The 17,511-nt window shown below is 39.4% G+C and overlaps 1 protein-coding gene across 4 annotated transcripts in view; it reads right to left on the reverse strand.

The window, feature by feature from the left end:
* The window catches only part of kiaa0825 (KIAA0825 ortholog), a 115,490-nt gene that overhangs the window by 21,405 nt on the left and 76,574 nt on the right, over positions 1–17,511 (reverse strand). The window contains exon 20 of one of the 4 annotated variants that reach the window (XM_027145592.2): positions 12,525–13,935. The exons of 2 other annotated variants lie outside the window; for them this stretch is intronic. In XM_027145592.2, coding sequence (XP_027001393.2) covers positions 13,779–13,935 — 157 coding nt within the window. In that variant the 3' untranslated portion in view covers positions 12,525–13,778. Of the gene's footprint in view, positions 1–12,524; positions 13,936–17,511 lie in introns of those variants that run through there. One more of the 4 variants, XM_027145591.2, reaches the window with a different exon arrangement.

Genomic DNA, 17,511 nt, shown 5'->3' on the forward strand with positions numbered 1-17,511 from the left:
TAATTCCCATGAAGGATCTAAAAACCTGAACACACACACAGACAGAAAGATATACAGAGGAAGAAACACATAGACAGTCACACACACCCATGCACATAAAGAAAGGCAGGACTGCAAGAGAACTTCACAATATCTTTCCCACACACGCACGCACGCACGCACGCACACCCCCCCCCCCCCCACACACACACACAACAAGACCTACTCATTCACCCTACAACATAAGAAGAACAATCTCAAACACACACACAGTTCCATCAATACACATGCAAATGCCCCTTCACATGCTCTATACAGTAGGGATATAACACTCAACTCAGTGCTCCTTTCCATCCTTTCCTGAGCTATGTTTATCTTCTACAAGCAAATCCTCTGGGGAATATGACTTAGTGTACACTGCCATCTTGTTGTCGACGCTGCAATGGCACGCCTTCCTCTCCCGACGGTAAGGAAGTGAAACGCTCTTAGAGGAGAGGGGGAAAAAAATGTTTGAAGGAGGGAAATTTCATTAGAATACATATAAATCTGAGGCTATGAAAGTAAAAATGAGGGTTGAATTTAATGTCTCAAGAGCATAACCGTGTTAGGATGACACGTGAAATCATCTCCCAGGGGTTTAAGTCTGCTCTGTGAATGTGAATAAAAGTGTGGAGTGTGTCTGGTGTCTGGGTGCCAGTGTGAAATGACTGTCTCACCAGTCTACTGTCTCACCAGTCTACTGTCTCACCAGTCTACTGTCTCACCAGCCTACTGTCTCACCAGCCTACTGTCTCACCAGTCTACTGTCTTACCAGTCTACTGTCAACTAATTAAAAAAAGTTAAATACTACTATTAATAAGAATAACAATCATAAAAACAACTTGATTATGTAGATTTACAAGTAGAATTTCAATCATTAATTCCAGTTAAGTCCTGAGATCTGTCTGAAGTTTCTGTGAATGTTCTCTACATGTCCATGTGAGTTATTCCTGGTTCACTGGTTCACCTCCAAAAAATAAGCTGGTAGGTGTACTGGCTATTAGACATTGCTCCAAAGTGTGAATGTGTGTGTGTGTGTGTGTGTGTGTGTGTGTGTGTGTGTGTGTGTGTGTGTGTGTGTGTGTGTGTGTGTGTGTGTGTGTGTGTGTGTGTTGCTGTCCCATACAGAGTGTATTCCTTCCTTATACCCAGTTCTCAGGTTACGCAGGTTGACCCTGACCATGATAAAGTGGTTACAGAAGATGAATGAATGAACAAATGACTAAATAATAATAAAATTAAGTACAAATATTAACATATAAATAAAGTGTAAACAAAAAATATGACTCTGGAAAGTAATTACTTCAGTACAGACGGTAGATGTATTAAGATTCTAGACACTTTTATCTCATGTATTATTCATGTAAAAATCTAACAATTCTTCCCTATATATACACACACAGTAGGGATATATATATATATACGTATATCTGTTACTCATAATGACAATGTTGAAGGAAGTGAAAACTTTTATAGCTATCAATACGGAATAAATACTTTGATTTGAATCTAATTCTACAGAAAACTTTGCACTGTGATACATTACTATTAATCTGTCCCTAATGTTTGTGTCCCCTGATCGTCTCCCTAATTTAGTCATGCGACCTCTTGCTACCAACTGAGCAGGACGACAGCCTTCCTTCATAGGAAGCATGTGAAACCAGCCGACCACACACACAAACACACTAACACACTCGGAGGAAAGTGTTATCCACCTACTTCCGCACACGTGAAAATTCCTCCTCCTGTACGTACTAAACACTAGAGTGTTCGCCTCAGCCTATAAACGTGGGGAGGAAATGTCCTGTGTGACTACATCACGTTCTGTACCATTAGTATAATCACTACACAGCAACAGAGTTCCTTTTTAAAACATTTACTAGACATGGCAAGTAATTAAACCAGAAGGAAAAAATTGCTAAACGGATGATGTCGTCCTACTGCACAGTTAGTAAAGGCTCATTAAAATCACATCTGGTGGAGGCCAGTGCTCCAGGCCACGGCCAGGGCTTGACCCTTATGATCTCGTATGCACTTTATAATGTGGTTGCAGGTGAACAAATTTTTAATGGCCACCAATTTTCTAATAACAGCCCTAACTGGTCTGAAGTCAACCATCAACATCTCCATGAGAGGAAAAAAATAATTATGTCGTTTTTATAGTTGCACAGCACCACTGCTGAATTCTCTAATCTGATTGGCCAGAAGCTTCTCATTAGCTTTTTAAAACAGCATTGTTCTGACAATAGAACTGACAGTATGTCAAATGAGTAAAAAGAAAACCTTTTTATTATTATTATTATTATTATTATTATTATTATTATTATTATTTTATTTTTTCCCCATTCTTCTTGCAAACACAAGTCAGAAAAGTCTATAATTGTTCTACAAAATCCATCAACAGGTGTTTAACATGTGTCTGCATTGCAATAAAATCCTCTATAGTTTTTTAAGGTGCTCATTTGACTGATCCTTGTATTAATGTGTTTGTTCCCTTTCTATGTAGGGAGGAAACACCATTTATTTAAAAGTTAAGGAAGGAGTCTGCAGTATCAGTACGTTTTTGTCTGTTAGTAGGTTTTCTGCCATGAGAAAGTGATAACAGGAACTGATTTGGCGGCTGAAGAAATCAGTTCATGTTCCTGTCTGGTTCCACAACATTAAATGTAACTTTTATCGAATACAAACAGGGAGACAATTTGAGAGTACAATAATAGTACAACTAAATGTGATTGACAACAGGGGTTTTCACACTGGCAGTTTAGTCTGTAACATGAAACATTGGTAATGTGAAAACTGTCATGTAGACTAATAAACACGCTGTGGTCCTGAACCCAAGTCTAGCTGTAGGAGGTGGTATGAGTTTGATAGCTGGAGCTGTGCCGGGATTCCTGTAAATGTAAACGCAGCTCGTACTCGGGTATGCATTTGTTCAGGAAGTACAGTAACCTGCGTGTGTGTTTTAGTCTATGACGATAACATTTGTTTCTGAAACACATCTCATGTGTAGCACGAGAGAAAGAAGAACATCGTCTGACACAGAAGAGCTGAGATGTTTTACTGCACAACTGCACTAAAGTAAGAATTAAAAACGATATGGTTGTGTTCAACATGCACATTTGTTATCATGTAAGATGATCACAAATGCATCAGGGTGAGTCTGAAACCAGTCCAATGCTGTGGGACACTGGGAACAATCACACTCAGGTTCAAACCACAGCAAATAAAACCAGTGTACAAAACACACTCTAAGAGAAATGCATGAATGACATCTAATGGAGTTTACACTACTACTCTAGTAGAGCACTAGTTCATACCAAGGTGTATTCTAAACCTTCAGTTTGTTATAGACAATAGATCAGTTGCCCCAATCTTAGCAGTGTCTAAGATTTAATTAATTATTTATTTTTAGTGTGTTATTTAATTTTTATTGGCTGAAGATTTATAAGGCGTTATTTACATGCAGCTGAATATATGTGATATTTACACCTAAATGTTGCTTAAAAATGTAAAATAAATAAATAAAATTAGCAAAAGTTACAGCATATGCAGCTAAGAATCCAGAAAATATTAACTTAAAAAAAATCCTACAATCAGTTAATTTGATAATTATAAAAATAGAAAGAAGTGTAGAGATACTCTCCATACCCTGGAGAGTAAATCATCTCTCATTCTGTGCTAATCTCAAACTGCTATATCTATAAACACAACAGCCAGTCCAGCACTAACACACTGACCCAAACCTACACTCCCATGAACCTCGGTATGGCATGCCTGGCCCTCCATGTGCTCTTCTTACCCCCAGTGATGGCTAAAATGGCATGACTAATATGCTTCTGCCTCCCCGATGAGGGCTAATGTATGGATTTGTTACAGGAAATCCCAGGCAGTGTAACCCCGGCTACTTTCATATCCAAACACCGAGCAGGCCTGGGGAGGAGCAGCTGCAGCTGTGTGATGCTATTAGCTGTGGTGATTAGCAAAGGGGCTCTGCGTGCCATGTGGAGTGGGAGTCAGAATAAGCAGGCTGAACCATGGGCTACTAGGGATATAGGTACGGTAATGATGCTATGTGTCTGAGTGTGTGTGTGTGTGTGTGTGTGTGTGTGTGTGTGTGTGTGTGTGTGTGTGTGTGTGTGTGTGTGTGTGTGTGTGTGTGTGTGTGTGTGTGGCATACAATAAAAACAATTGCACAAACTACAAAGTTATGTCCACTGTCTACTCCCCACTTTTTTTTAGTTTTTCTCACTACCATGATCTTTATTACGCCAAATCAGGATGTGTGCAGACCATAAAGTCTTGGAAAATTCAGTTCATTCAATCACAGTGTCTGTCAAATATAAAAAAGTACATTCATCTGAATTCTGGGAGCAAAAGTCATATCAGGTGTAAAGTTGCTGATTTCATCTCTGACCTAAAACAGATCACAGCTGCTTTGACTATATATTGTAATACTTCCTGAACTGACTACTGTATATGCTAGCTAGCTAAGTTTAAAGAGTTATATATATATATATATATATATATATATATATATATATATATATATATATATATATATATATATATATATATATATTATTATTATTATTATTATTATTATTATTATTATTACTTATTTTTAACTTCTTAGTTCTTAGGTAATAATTTTAACAATTGCTAGTACAAGATAAAATATGATAGCTAATGTCAGGTAGAAGCTGTATCTGTCACAGTAATTCCAGCTATTCTCTGGTTACTTGATTCACATAAGACAAAAATGTTGTAGCAAAGGGAAATTTATATAAAAGTGTGCATACTTGTGTTCATCTTGTGTGTTCATCTTGCATAAGCTAATATATAGTATGAATGTTAGGTTATCTCAATACTCAATAGAGACACCCCTGTTCCTGATAGTTTATTGGTGAAAATACATGAACAACCAGGATTTCTATGACCAAAAATCTATCAAATCCAGCCATCCATCCATTCCTCCGTCCATCTATTCATCCATCTATCCATTTTCTGTACTTCTTATCCCACAGAGGCTTACACAGAACCTGGCGTCTATCCCAGGGAACTCAGGGCACAAGGCTGGGGACAAACTGGATGCTAATCCATCACAGGGCACAACACACACACACCCATTCTCACACAACGGACAATTCTGAGATGCCTACAACACATCCAGAGTACCTGAACTACTAGAATTTGAAGCAAATATATTTGACCACCGAGGACACACACCAGAAACTATTTTTGGATCTTTTGAAATTTCATTGTGGAAGATTCCTTTAAGAGCATCACATATATGCTTGCAATAATTTCAAATTTTGGACATGACCACAGAATATGGGTGTGTGTTCCAACTCCCTGTCCACATTTTCTCCAACAATTCTATAAACTGGTCAGATTCCATCTTGCTGTTATTTCTGGAGACCAGAAATTTCTTGTTATTATCTTCCATTTTAAACTCCCTCCAGACATTAGAGCTGGTCACTAGATGTACCTGGCCACATTTCTCCTCCTAAGTTTCAGGAAAAATAATTGTGTTCATTTCAGCTTCCTGTTTCTCATTTATCTATAAAGTGTTATTTGGGTTCGTAGCCACAAATATTAGGTATAAATTAGAAATTATTTTAACCTCATGTCCAGTTTGTACTTTCTATTGGTGAAAGTTTTTTCATTGCTTTCTAATACCATATATGTTTTACGGAAATGTCTTACTTGTAAACATCTAAAAGAAATTCAGTAATTTGGGATGTAAATTTATTTCTTATTTGTTCAAATGATTTGATCTTACCATTATGGAATATTTGATGCAAATAGCTGAGTCCGTATTGATGGAACAAAGTCCTATATAAGAATTTCTGAGACAGGCCAAAATATCGATTATCTATATGTCTATATATAGTTTACCAAAGTTCTAATGTGACTTTGGTTCAGTCTCCCATTCTGACCTCTTTCAGGCACACTTAAAACGACATACCTTGTATCAAACAAAGGTCTTTTTAATATTAATCCATTGAGTCTATGCATATGATCCAAGAGATCAAAAAGTTCTGATCTCAGTTCGGTGTTTAAAATCTGTAACATACCACAAAAAGAGAGGGAATTTAATACAACCATCCCTCTTCCTAGAGGAAGCACTGACAAAACTCAGTGACCATCTAAGGAAGACATTTACATTTACATTTACAGCATTTGGCAGACGCCCTTATCCAGAGCGACGTACATAAGTGCAAGACAACACTGTTCATGACCCTTAGAACAGAATCTGCACAGTGAAACATGGTGATGGTGGCATCATTTATGGGGAACAGTTCATAGTCAGGGACACGTGTGTTAAAAACCAAAAGGACCCTAATACAAAAGCTACAGTGCATGGTTTTATTACCAAGAACCTGAATGTGTTAGAATGGCCTGATCAAAGCCCAGGCCTCAATGTGACAGAGATTGAAAATTTACTAACAGTCTCCATCCAAACTGACAGAGCAATTCTGCCAAGAAGAATGGGCGATTCAGGATCTGCATATGCAAAGCTGATAAAGACATCATCCCCATCATCCCAGTAGAAACACATTCTACTCTTTTGCTGAAAGCTTTTACAAATTAGGTTAAATCAGAAAATCAGCTGCCAACATGCAGAAAGTTTACAACACCACTAATAAAGCTACAGAGCCAATTTCTTCAAGGTATTCCCACATCTTTCCACAGACCTGCAGTGTTTTACTTTAAATATCTAATTTGGTATATTACAGTAGCTAAAAAAGTAGCTAACTTCTTATATAGGTGGCAACAATAGTCTGTGGAAAATGTATCATGGCTTGAGTTATCAAGTTATCATACTATGGCATCACCCAGCCCTGTTCTGAATGTGGATCACCATGTGATAATTGTAAGCTAAGGTTTCGAGTACAGGCCTTATAACAGGGTCACAGACAACAGCTGCTGTAGGGAATGGCAATGAGAGAGATGGAGAGAGCGAGATAGAGACATAGGGACAGGGAGGGCAGCATGGTGGCACATGTGTGCTTCTGTGTATCTGACCTGATTGCAAATCAGCCCAGAAATCTCTGCAGCCCAGAAGACTCTCTCTTCCCTGCTCTCTCTCTCTCTCTCTCTCTCTCTCTCTCTCTCTCTCTCTCTCTCTCTGTGTTATGCACACACTTCTCTCTCTTTCTTACGTCTTTCTCTGTGTCTCTCTAACACCCCCAAACCCCACCCCCCCACTCCTTCTCTGTCTCTCCCCAAAATATTTTATGGTATAGAATCACATTTCAGATTCATACACCAAGCAGCAGATAAATGTCTGTATGTACATGTTGTACTGAAAAAAATGTTCCTAATAAAAATGAGGGAGTGTCTTTCACTATCAGTGCATGTGAGAGTGTTTGGGGCCAAAGGCTGGGTAGAATGGAGACAGGGCGGGTGGAGCTGCAGCCGGGTCCCTGCGAGGCATTTGCAATTTAAAACAGAGGCTCGGGCATAATGAAAATGTAAAGCAGTGGTTTTATTTTATTCAGTGTGGCAGATTCAGAATCCCAGAGATGCTGCACTCAAGCAATCAGTCCATTAATAATTGAATTTGGTGGAGGAAGTGTGAGAGCCGAGTGTGGAGATGCCGAAACCCCCCCCCCCCCCCCCCCCCCCCACACACACACACTCACACACCCGCACACCTCACACGTTGCAGCCAATTAGACATCTTCATTTGGTGACATGGGTCTGGGCACGGCGGAAGGGTTTGGCCACTTTAATGGGGTATGCCAGATCCCAGAGCAGGGGGTGGGGGAAAGAGAAAGAGAGAGAGAGAGAGAGAGAGAGAGAGAGAGAGAGAGAGAGAGAGAGAGAGAGAGAGAGAGAGAGAGAGATGAGGCTTGTTACTCTGTCCTGAGAGACCTGGCCCCTCCAAAAAACAGCTGCATCATTCAAAGGCCGCCTCCGGGCAGAGCAGGAGTGATATAATGAACTGTGCATGAGAAAGCCAGAAACACACATGCATACACACATGCACACGCACTCTCTCTCTCTCTGCTGGTGTGCACATTGCTGCCATCTCACACCCTCCACCCACCAATCGACCCACCCCAGACACCCCCACCCCCCACGCACACACAGAGTTACACACCCTCATGATAATACATACACACAGAAGCAAGACTGCAATGAAATGATTAAATCATTGTGGATAATGAAATGAACTACAATACTGGAACTGAGAATGCTTTCACATTTGCAGCCTGCAGTCTGGTTAAATGGAACCCTGCTGCTGTCAGATTGCGGAAGCAGGTGTGAACACACCAATCACCAATCACACTCAGGTGCACACTAAAACAACCCCTCAGTGACCAAGTGAGCTGCTTCATTACAAACTGTTTGATTTGACCCTGTACTGACCCAAATGCAGGAACTGATCCAAATATACAGTGTATTTCAGAATGCAGGCAGTATTTTGTTTTAAACTTGAGCTGATGAACTGATTTGTACATTGAAACTGAAGTAATGTTGATTATTACTCCCGTATTAACACAATGCGTTCTGGAAATCTGGACTGAACAAGGGAGTCATTTCTAATCTGAAAATTACAGATTTATATTTAAATGTTTAAACAGGGCTCTGGTGAAGCTGTCTGTATAGAGCTTCTGTAAAAAGATGTTTATTTAACATTTATGAAAGAAGACTTCAATCAGCGTCAATGCTTTGAGGTAAAGTTGTTCCTTTAAGCTTCCTGCCATGACGAGAGTCTTCAGGACAGATCGCTTTACGGTTTCACAGTTGTCTGACAAGCTGGAGTTATTCATCTTATTAGTCGAGGGAGAGAGAGAGAGAGAAAGACTGGTGAAAGAACTCATCAGTTGTTATAACGTAAGTGATACAAGGAGCCAGCTTTAGTGGCCGTTCCACAACATTAATAGTAACTGTAAACCTTAATAAAAAATATAAAGGAATAAAAGGATTAAAATGTGAGGATATGGTGCTACTGGAAAATAATCGCTTCAGAGTGGAAGAGCATCACACTAACCAGGCACTGATTATTTTCTTTTAACTGCACACCGTTTCATGCTTCGTTACTCACTTATTAAACGATTTCTTGTTCAGTTGGAAAGAAATTTCACTCAATCAGATCTGACTATTCTGATTTCCGCACATACACAAAAACTTTTAATCTCCAGTTGAGCTGATTATTAGTGAATTATTAGGTTGCATATAAATGTAACTACTGACTTACGTAGTCTTTCATTTTCCTAAAGGTTTTCTATTAAGATATATTATTTATTGAAATGCTGCTGGATGTGCTGGTGGTGAACTTTGAAGGTATTTGGTCTGCATTATTTTCTCACTTTGTATTCTTCAGGCCAAACATCATGTTTTATCATGTTAACTATCAAATGTCCTCAGTAGGATAGAAATCAGTGCCACTTTGGAAAGAGTTCTTCATCCCTTAACACAGCTAACAACTCTAATCTGTGATGATTACTGACTGTGATGAAACGTAACGAAAGCTTGTCGAGTCAGGAGCAAACTTTTCCTATCACCATGTCTGTCTCCACCTCTTCATCTCTTTCAGCCTCTTGTTCTCCCTCTGTGTTAGCACACATCCACCTGGCTCACTCGCATTGGCTAATCAGCATGCAGCAATGTGCGTTATCAAACATGAAGAGCGTCAGAGAGAGGAAGGCGAGAAAAAAGAAGAAGAGGGGTGCGACTAAGGCCACCAGCTGCTTACTGAGCCATGAGGGAGAGCTAGCCTCTGTGTGATACCACCTGAGAGATGAAGAACCACTGTGTTGTACCCACCTCCCATCATGTACACACACACACACACACACACACACACACACACACACACACACACACACACACACACACATACACACACACACACACACACACACACTAGTTGAGATCAGTGAAATACCCCAGGGCACATCTTCTCAGGGCCAAAAGAGGACATGCCCCAAAAAACTTTCCCACGGGTGGTGGTACAGGGGATTTTGTAGGATAGATGGATATAAACAATAACAACAAAACATACACTAATCTCAGGGCCACTGAGGAATTCACACAATGTAATTTACATCATGGAAATCTCATTTCTCTCTCTCTCTCTCTCTCTCTCTCTCTCTCTCTCTCTCTCTCTCTCTCTCTCTCTCTCTCTCACTCTCTCTCTCTCTCTCGTTGATTTTGGTGCCTTAACCTTGTTCTAGATAGAGATATTCAGACTGTCAGTATAAACTGCCTCTGTTTTCATTTTGCATTTATTTCAATGCCAGATTCAGGGCATACATTTTTCATCACCTGCTAGGCCATGAATAAAAGATTAAAAAAAAAAAACGAAGGGGAGGAAAGGAGAGAGTGAGGCCAAGGGAGAGAGACAGTGAGTGTGTGTGTGTGTGTGTGTGTGAGAGAGAGAGAGAGAGAGAGAGAGAGAGAGAGAGAGAGAGAGATCTCTTATGTGTATAACGTCTGCGCATTGTGCTGCATGAATTGCCTCTCTCTCTCTCTCTCTCTCTCTCTCTCTCTCTCTCTCTCTCTCTCACACACACACACACACACACACACACACACACACACACACACACACACACAATATGAACATCAGGAGCCCTATGGCAGGGTAAAGACATCATAATGAGGGGTGAAGCTGCGAATCCTCTCACCTTGGTGTTTTATAGGATTACTCAGGAGGTGAATTCTGATCCCCAGTTGCAACGTGGTCCTTATCTATCTATCTATCTATCTATCTATCTATCTATCTATCTATCTATCTATCTATCTAGCTAGCTAGCTAGCTAGCTAGCTAGCTAGCTATCCATCTACCTATCTACCTACCTATCTATCTACCCATCTACCTGTGTGTGTGTGTGTGTGTGTGTGTGTGATGTCCAGGTCATGACTCTTTAATTATCATCCATGTTCATCCTTAGATCTATTTGTTGCCAAAAAAAAGTTTGTGTGCTTTATTTGTTAATATCAGATCTACAGACAGACAGATAAGCAGACACATAAATTGTGAAAAAAATGCCAGCCAGCCAGACAGACAATAGAATAGTTATGTATGCTTGTTGGTCTTCACAAACATGGTGTATGTAAATTTTCTCTTACACACAAATCTCACAACCCTGTATTCAAACAAGTTTAAGCACTAGTCTACAACAACACTGTTTGCTACTGCTGGAGAGAGCTGCACCCCAAAACCTTGTGTGTATGTGTGCGTCTGTGTGTGTGCGAGTGTGTGTGTGCGTGGGTTGCCGCAGGGGCACCTCAAGGCAAAAACATACACCTGCCGTGAAATAAGCACTGATGTAGCACTTTAGCAATTGAATTTCACTCTGAAATGTGCTCTCGCCAAGACACACACACACTCACACACACACACACACACACACACACACACACACACAATCCCTTACACACACACGCTCACTCGCTCACTCACACACACACACTCCCTTACACACACGCATATACACACACACACACACACACACACACACACACACACACACACACACACACATATCTATATATCATGACCTTGCAGTATATATAGCAGCCTTTCCCCTTATAGCGTCTGTGAGTGTCATCTCATTAGAAGCACAGCCGTATATACCTGCAGGACTTTCTCTCCTGGTGCCAATTTCATACAATCTTTCTGAGCTGACAATTCAACATCAAACACGAAAATATGCACAAAGCCCGAGACGTCGATCAGAGAGCTGAGACGATACCTGCTGTGGGAACATTCAAACATCAATATGGACTTTTTAAACTTGAAGAAACACTTTAGTGTTCATCAGCAAGATTTTAGACAGACGGACAGACAGACAGACAGACAGACAGACAGACAGACAGACAGACAGACAGACAGACAGACAGATAGATAGATAGATAGATAGATAGATAGATAGATAGATAGATAGATAGGAGGACAAAAGGAGTGAGAAAGACAGTGCTGTTACTAATTAGGCATGAGAAAGTGCCTTCTCAGCAAACAATGGTATGCATAAAGCTGCCTGTGTCTGTTTTCCTCACTTTTTTTCATTGTGTGTGTGTGTGTGTGTGTGTGTGTGTGTGTGTGTGTGTGTGTGTGTGTGTGTGTGTGTGTGTGTGTGTGTGTGTGTTACATAATTCCTATGTGAAAATGATGCACTTGTTCACTGCCTCTCAGAAACAATCATCTAATCCTGTATAAAGCTGTTATGTACAATATTGACCCAAAAACTTACTCACTTTCTCCCTCCCTCTCTCCCTCCTTCTCTTCTCTACAGAGATCTCTGGGTGTTCAGATGCCTGTTCCATCCCCAAGCCCACCTCTCATCACAAACACATTTATTCAGCAGTCATTCAGACAGAAGTACTGAACTGACACTGAGAGTTGAACACTATATTATTTACCATTCAAGTGGTTTAAATGTTTAAAACACTGTTGCTTGGCAACTGGGCAATATGGACCCTGGACATGGAAGCTAGCTAATGACAAAGGCTAACAGCATATCGTTTAAACACAGCAGTTTATTAGACAGTTTTAACATGGAAAAGTGGTATGACTTGATGTACAGAACAAAGTAGTATTTGTTTCATGATGAACTGCATTACTATACTGTATTGGAATTCTGACCAATTACATTTATGGCATTTGGCAGATGCCCTTATCCAGTGCAACTTACATTTTATCTCATTTATATATATACTTACTATGGTGAGGCATTAAATCACATTTAAAATCTACATGAAACACAGAGGAGTAATAAACCTCTCAGAAACAATTCCAATTTCCAGCCAACAGCCAGTCTTCACCAAACAAACAAAACCGTCCAACCAGGATGGGTCAAGTTTAACATATGCTTCCTTTGAAGCATAAGCAGACAATGGATGTTTAGGAAGTGTTGCTAATGCTCTTCCACATACACAGAAGCCCGTGATTGGCTGGGAGTCTGTGATTGACAAGGGAGAGCATGTGGAATTATCCCAGAAAATTATCCCAATTTTGCTCTCCTGGCATTGAAAATTACAATTTCTAGTTGATAGTGTTTCTGGTGACTATCGTAACGAGACATATTTGATAAAGATATTTTTCTCATCATAACATGTAGCACTGAGCACCACATTGAATAACTGTCGTGCCTTATATCCTATTAACTCAGAGTACAATAAAAATAATCATAATAATAAAACAAAATAAATAATTTCAATATGTATCATTTTCTGAATTTTTCCACATACCTACACTGTACATTATTGATAAGGAACAGCCATGACTTTAACAGTTTCTGTTTGTGTATAATACGCTTCATTCTTTTTGATCTTAATTAATCTACGCGAGCGTCCATCTTTTACAACCTTAACTAGTTCTGTTGCATACCTCGAGATGTGAATTATGAAGTTGAGAATAAAAACCAATGTTCTCAGGTTTCAGGAGCGCAGCATAAGAAATTACAAGCTTCAGTCATAATTCAAGACCTCAGAGCTGCGTGCAAATTTAGTGTTCTTAAATATTGCATATCAGAATGAGCTGTTCATATGGAATTCTCTCAAATCTGGTGAACATAGTAAACTAGCAGATGTGTTATTTAATGCTCTTGTTACAGTGAAGAATAAAGGAGCTGGTCTAAATAAATAAAGGTCAGATGTACATAAGGAAAGTGTGAGGGAGAAACTTCAGCGCACGACGTGGCCCGAACAGAGACCCCTCCGGCAGTCAGAGTAGATTAGCATCAAACCACACACACAGTGAAGCAGAAACATAACACACTAGCACACTGCCCTCACTCACTCACACACACACACACACACACACACACACACACACACACACACACACACACACACACACACACTCCAAATGAGATCTCTTACACCAGCCCTCTGCTTGCCATCCATTTTTAATGGGCTGATTAAAAGCATGGCTTCCCCAATGAATCACACCATGCCTGAGAGAGAGAGAGAGAGAGAGAGAGAGAGAGAGAGAGAGAGAGAGAGAGAGAGAGAGAGAGAGAGAGAGAGAGAGAGAGAGAGAGAGAGAGAGAGAGAGAGAGAGAGAGAGAGAGAGAGAGAGAGAGAGAGAGAGAGAGGGAGAGAGAGAGAGAATGAGCAGAGGAGTCAAATGGGTTCACGGCAGAGGAGGAGACAGAGGGAGTGGGCAAAAGGAGGGAGGGAGAGAAGGAAGGAGGGAATAGCGAATGCAGCAGTGATGTTTCTTTTGAAGCGTTCACAAGGCCACACAGTGCTAAGGGCATGACTGAGGAGGAGAGTGTAATACACACATACACACACACAGAGTACAATTCTAAGGCAAACATACTGCAATCTGAAAGCAAGGACCCTCGTTATGAGACACAAAACACATCAGAAAGTAACAGAGGTGGTTTAGTCTCCCAAGCCTGGGCAACATGATTGGCAGAAAAATCCACCCTAAATAAATGACAGATCAATATTCATAATCAATATGTGATCTTCAGTGATGCAAAACCTTTATGAACTTCTTTTATCGACCTATTTTTACTTTGGTTAACTCTTTTCTACAATGCATCTTGACTGCTTGCTGGTAGTGCCTCCTGTGAGATTTACCGTATGCTGCGTTTGGGTTACTTTGTAAGTGTTCATTTCTAAGTTGTGTGCTGTCTTTTCCCACTTGAAAAAAAACAAGGACACCTACATAAAAGCTTGTCTTTTGTTTGCTCTGCCTGAGCATGGAAAACTCTTAAAAAGATACTTTAACTGGACTTCAAATTTTGGACTGAAATTGCTGTAAAGCGATTAGCCTAGCGACAGCGATTAGCCTAGCAAGAATATGATAAGTCTATTGTTGATGATTACCTTATCAAAATACTGATTAGTATGGTCTGTGTTATAGATTTCACCGAGTGCTGTGTGTGTATATTAATAGCTCTAAAGCCAATACTGCTATAAACTCATTTCAAAGTGTTCACAGTGTGCAGCGCCATATTGATTTTATGTCACGTCGTAAACATGGAAAGCGCTAACAGCAAAATCTGACCGTTATCACTTATGTCATTGAGATCATTGAAATCTATTTTCTATTAAACTCTGTTGTAACTGCAGTTGTAATCTTCTCTCTGGTATCAACATTTCAAAATTTCAACCTAAACCCATCTGAAATATTTAGACAAAGTGGAATTTTCCTTTTCAATGGTATTAAGTATAAGTTTCACAGAATCTTAACACAACAAAAACAACAATAATCCATACTCTGTATGCTAAAAGATAACACATTGTGAGTCACCTTGAAAATTCTGTAACAGTAGATCAGAGTCAGAGCTGGAGAGTTGGATTAGTGAGTTAAAGCATTTTTAGACACATACACTATGTCATAAATCATCACACCGTAGGTATGAAGGAAAGGCTGGCTAGTATCAAAGTCACTGCTGACACACAGGCTTCATCAGGCTGAAAATGGGAGGCAACTAAAAAAACAACAACAAAAAAACAAAGGAAAAAAAAAGGCAGAGCAAAAAGAATCGAATCCAAGAGCTAGATTTAACTGAATAGTAAACATTTTATTTGCGTTAATTGTAAACTGTTAGCTGGTTAGTTGCCTGACAGAATGTGAAGGCATGTTTTAGCTGTCTTATATCTTTGAAGTGTTTTATGCAGCTCAACAGCCAAAGCCAGAGGTTTGCTAGATATCCATCTATCTGAAAGACTGAGTAAGTGAACAATGCAGATTTTTGTGTTTTGTTGTTTTATTTACTTAGCTGGCTACCTGTAATTTCTTTTTAACTTTTCACCATGGTTCACCTTAAAGAGTTCTGCCATTCCCACCAAAGAAACCTCTTACTGCTTTAAAAGAGACACTTTCCCAAGAGCAAATCTTTTTTTTTTTTTTAAATGCAAACTGCATCTATATATGAAAAAAGCTTTAGCCTTACTAGCAGCTAACTAAGCGAGCTAGCTAGCTATTAGAAAAGGCAACAATACCTATTGTGTATCAATTTATATTCATACATCAGAGGGTGTAGAGATGTTTTTAATACATTCTAATCTTTCTTGGGTTTTAAAAATACAATGAACAATTCATTATTGTGAAAAGCTTCACCTTCAGAGGTATAAACATGTGCCATGGTACAAAGCTGATCCATCAGAGTGTTCAGTTAACATTTTCATAATAATAATAATAATAATAATAATAATAATAATAATAATAATAATAATAATAATAATAATAATACCATAGCACAATTAATCCACCCAGGAAATACACACATGCTCAGCCTGCGCTTCCTCTAAACCATAACCTGCTTTCCAATTTCCAGTCCCCCTCTCAGTGTGCACCACAGGTGAGAGATAAAAGAGAGCTAAAGACAGCCCGCCCATGCCCCAACTCGCCTGCTCTCATCCTGTGACCTTGTGCCAGGCCTGTCTCTCTCTATACGAGACCCTCAAGGCCCTCTACATAACCTACAACCTTCCAGACACACAAACCTACAGAGGACCAAACTACAAAGCAGAAAAGGCCAGGGACAATACAGCCATGAGCCTGGCTGTGTTCAGAGTTAAATAAATAAGTACGATAATAAAACCGCTAGAGGTTCTGCAACAGGCCTGCAGAAAGCGTATACACTCAGAGGCACAAGAGTTTGAGAGAGTGGATGCATACAGAGGTCACACTAGCTGATATGATGCCTATTAGTAATAAGTTATAACTTAGCTTATTAAAAAAAAAAAACATTAACATGTTCATGTTTAATCAGCCAGAAGATGTTTGGCATCCCGAAAAATCGTCGTTAGTTTACACTGTAGCTATGAGCTGAATCTTAGCACCATGTCACTGTGTGTAATATGTACAAATGGGCATATGGGGACATTCCAGAGATATAAAACTCTGTATAATCCGTCATCCTGGCACTGAAATCACTCGCTGAATCAAAAAAAGCTCTCCAAATTGATTACTGCTATATTACACCAGGATTCTGTTCAGTTGGTGGTGATTTATTTCTAAAAGCACAGTTATAGGTGGTTAAGAGCAGATTCAATTAATGCAAACTAATTCAGAGACTTGTTAAACAAGAGATCACACAGAATGTAAAAAATAATATTGTTATTCACTGTTATTTTAATGAAAGTTATTACACAGTTTGATTGCTGTCAGGCTGCAATGGCCAATATTTCTGTTATGAGGACATTTAATTTTGACCTTTAGAAAAGGAGAGTCCTGTTTCTGTAAGAGTTAAATCTAAAGCTGTTTTGTGTCATGTGAGAAATGCGATAAGAGAGAGAGAGAGAGAGAGAGAGAGAGAGAGAGAGAGAGAGAGAGAGAGAGAGACAGAGATTAACAGACAGAGAGATGATAGAGAGAAAGACAGACAGAGAGATGATATAATGCAGTCTTTTTTTGTGATTGAGTCTGTGATGCAACTTGGATATATATATATATATATATATATATATATATATATATATATATATATATATATATATATATATATATTTTTTTTTTTTACTTTTTGTACTGTTTGAACTGGTGAAACTACAATCACAGGATCCTC

This window comes from Tachysurus fulvidraco, chromosome 9 (assembly GCF_022655615.1).
Source record: "Tachysurus fulvidraco isolate hzauxx_2018 chromosome 9, HZAU_PFXX_2.0, whole genome shotgun sequence".
Taxonomy (NCBI): Eukaryota; Metazoa; Chordata; class Actinopteri; order Siluriformes; family Bagridae; genus Tachysurus; species Tachysurus fulvidraco.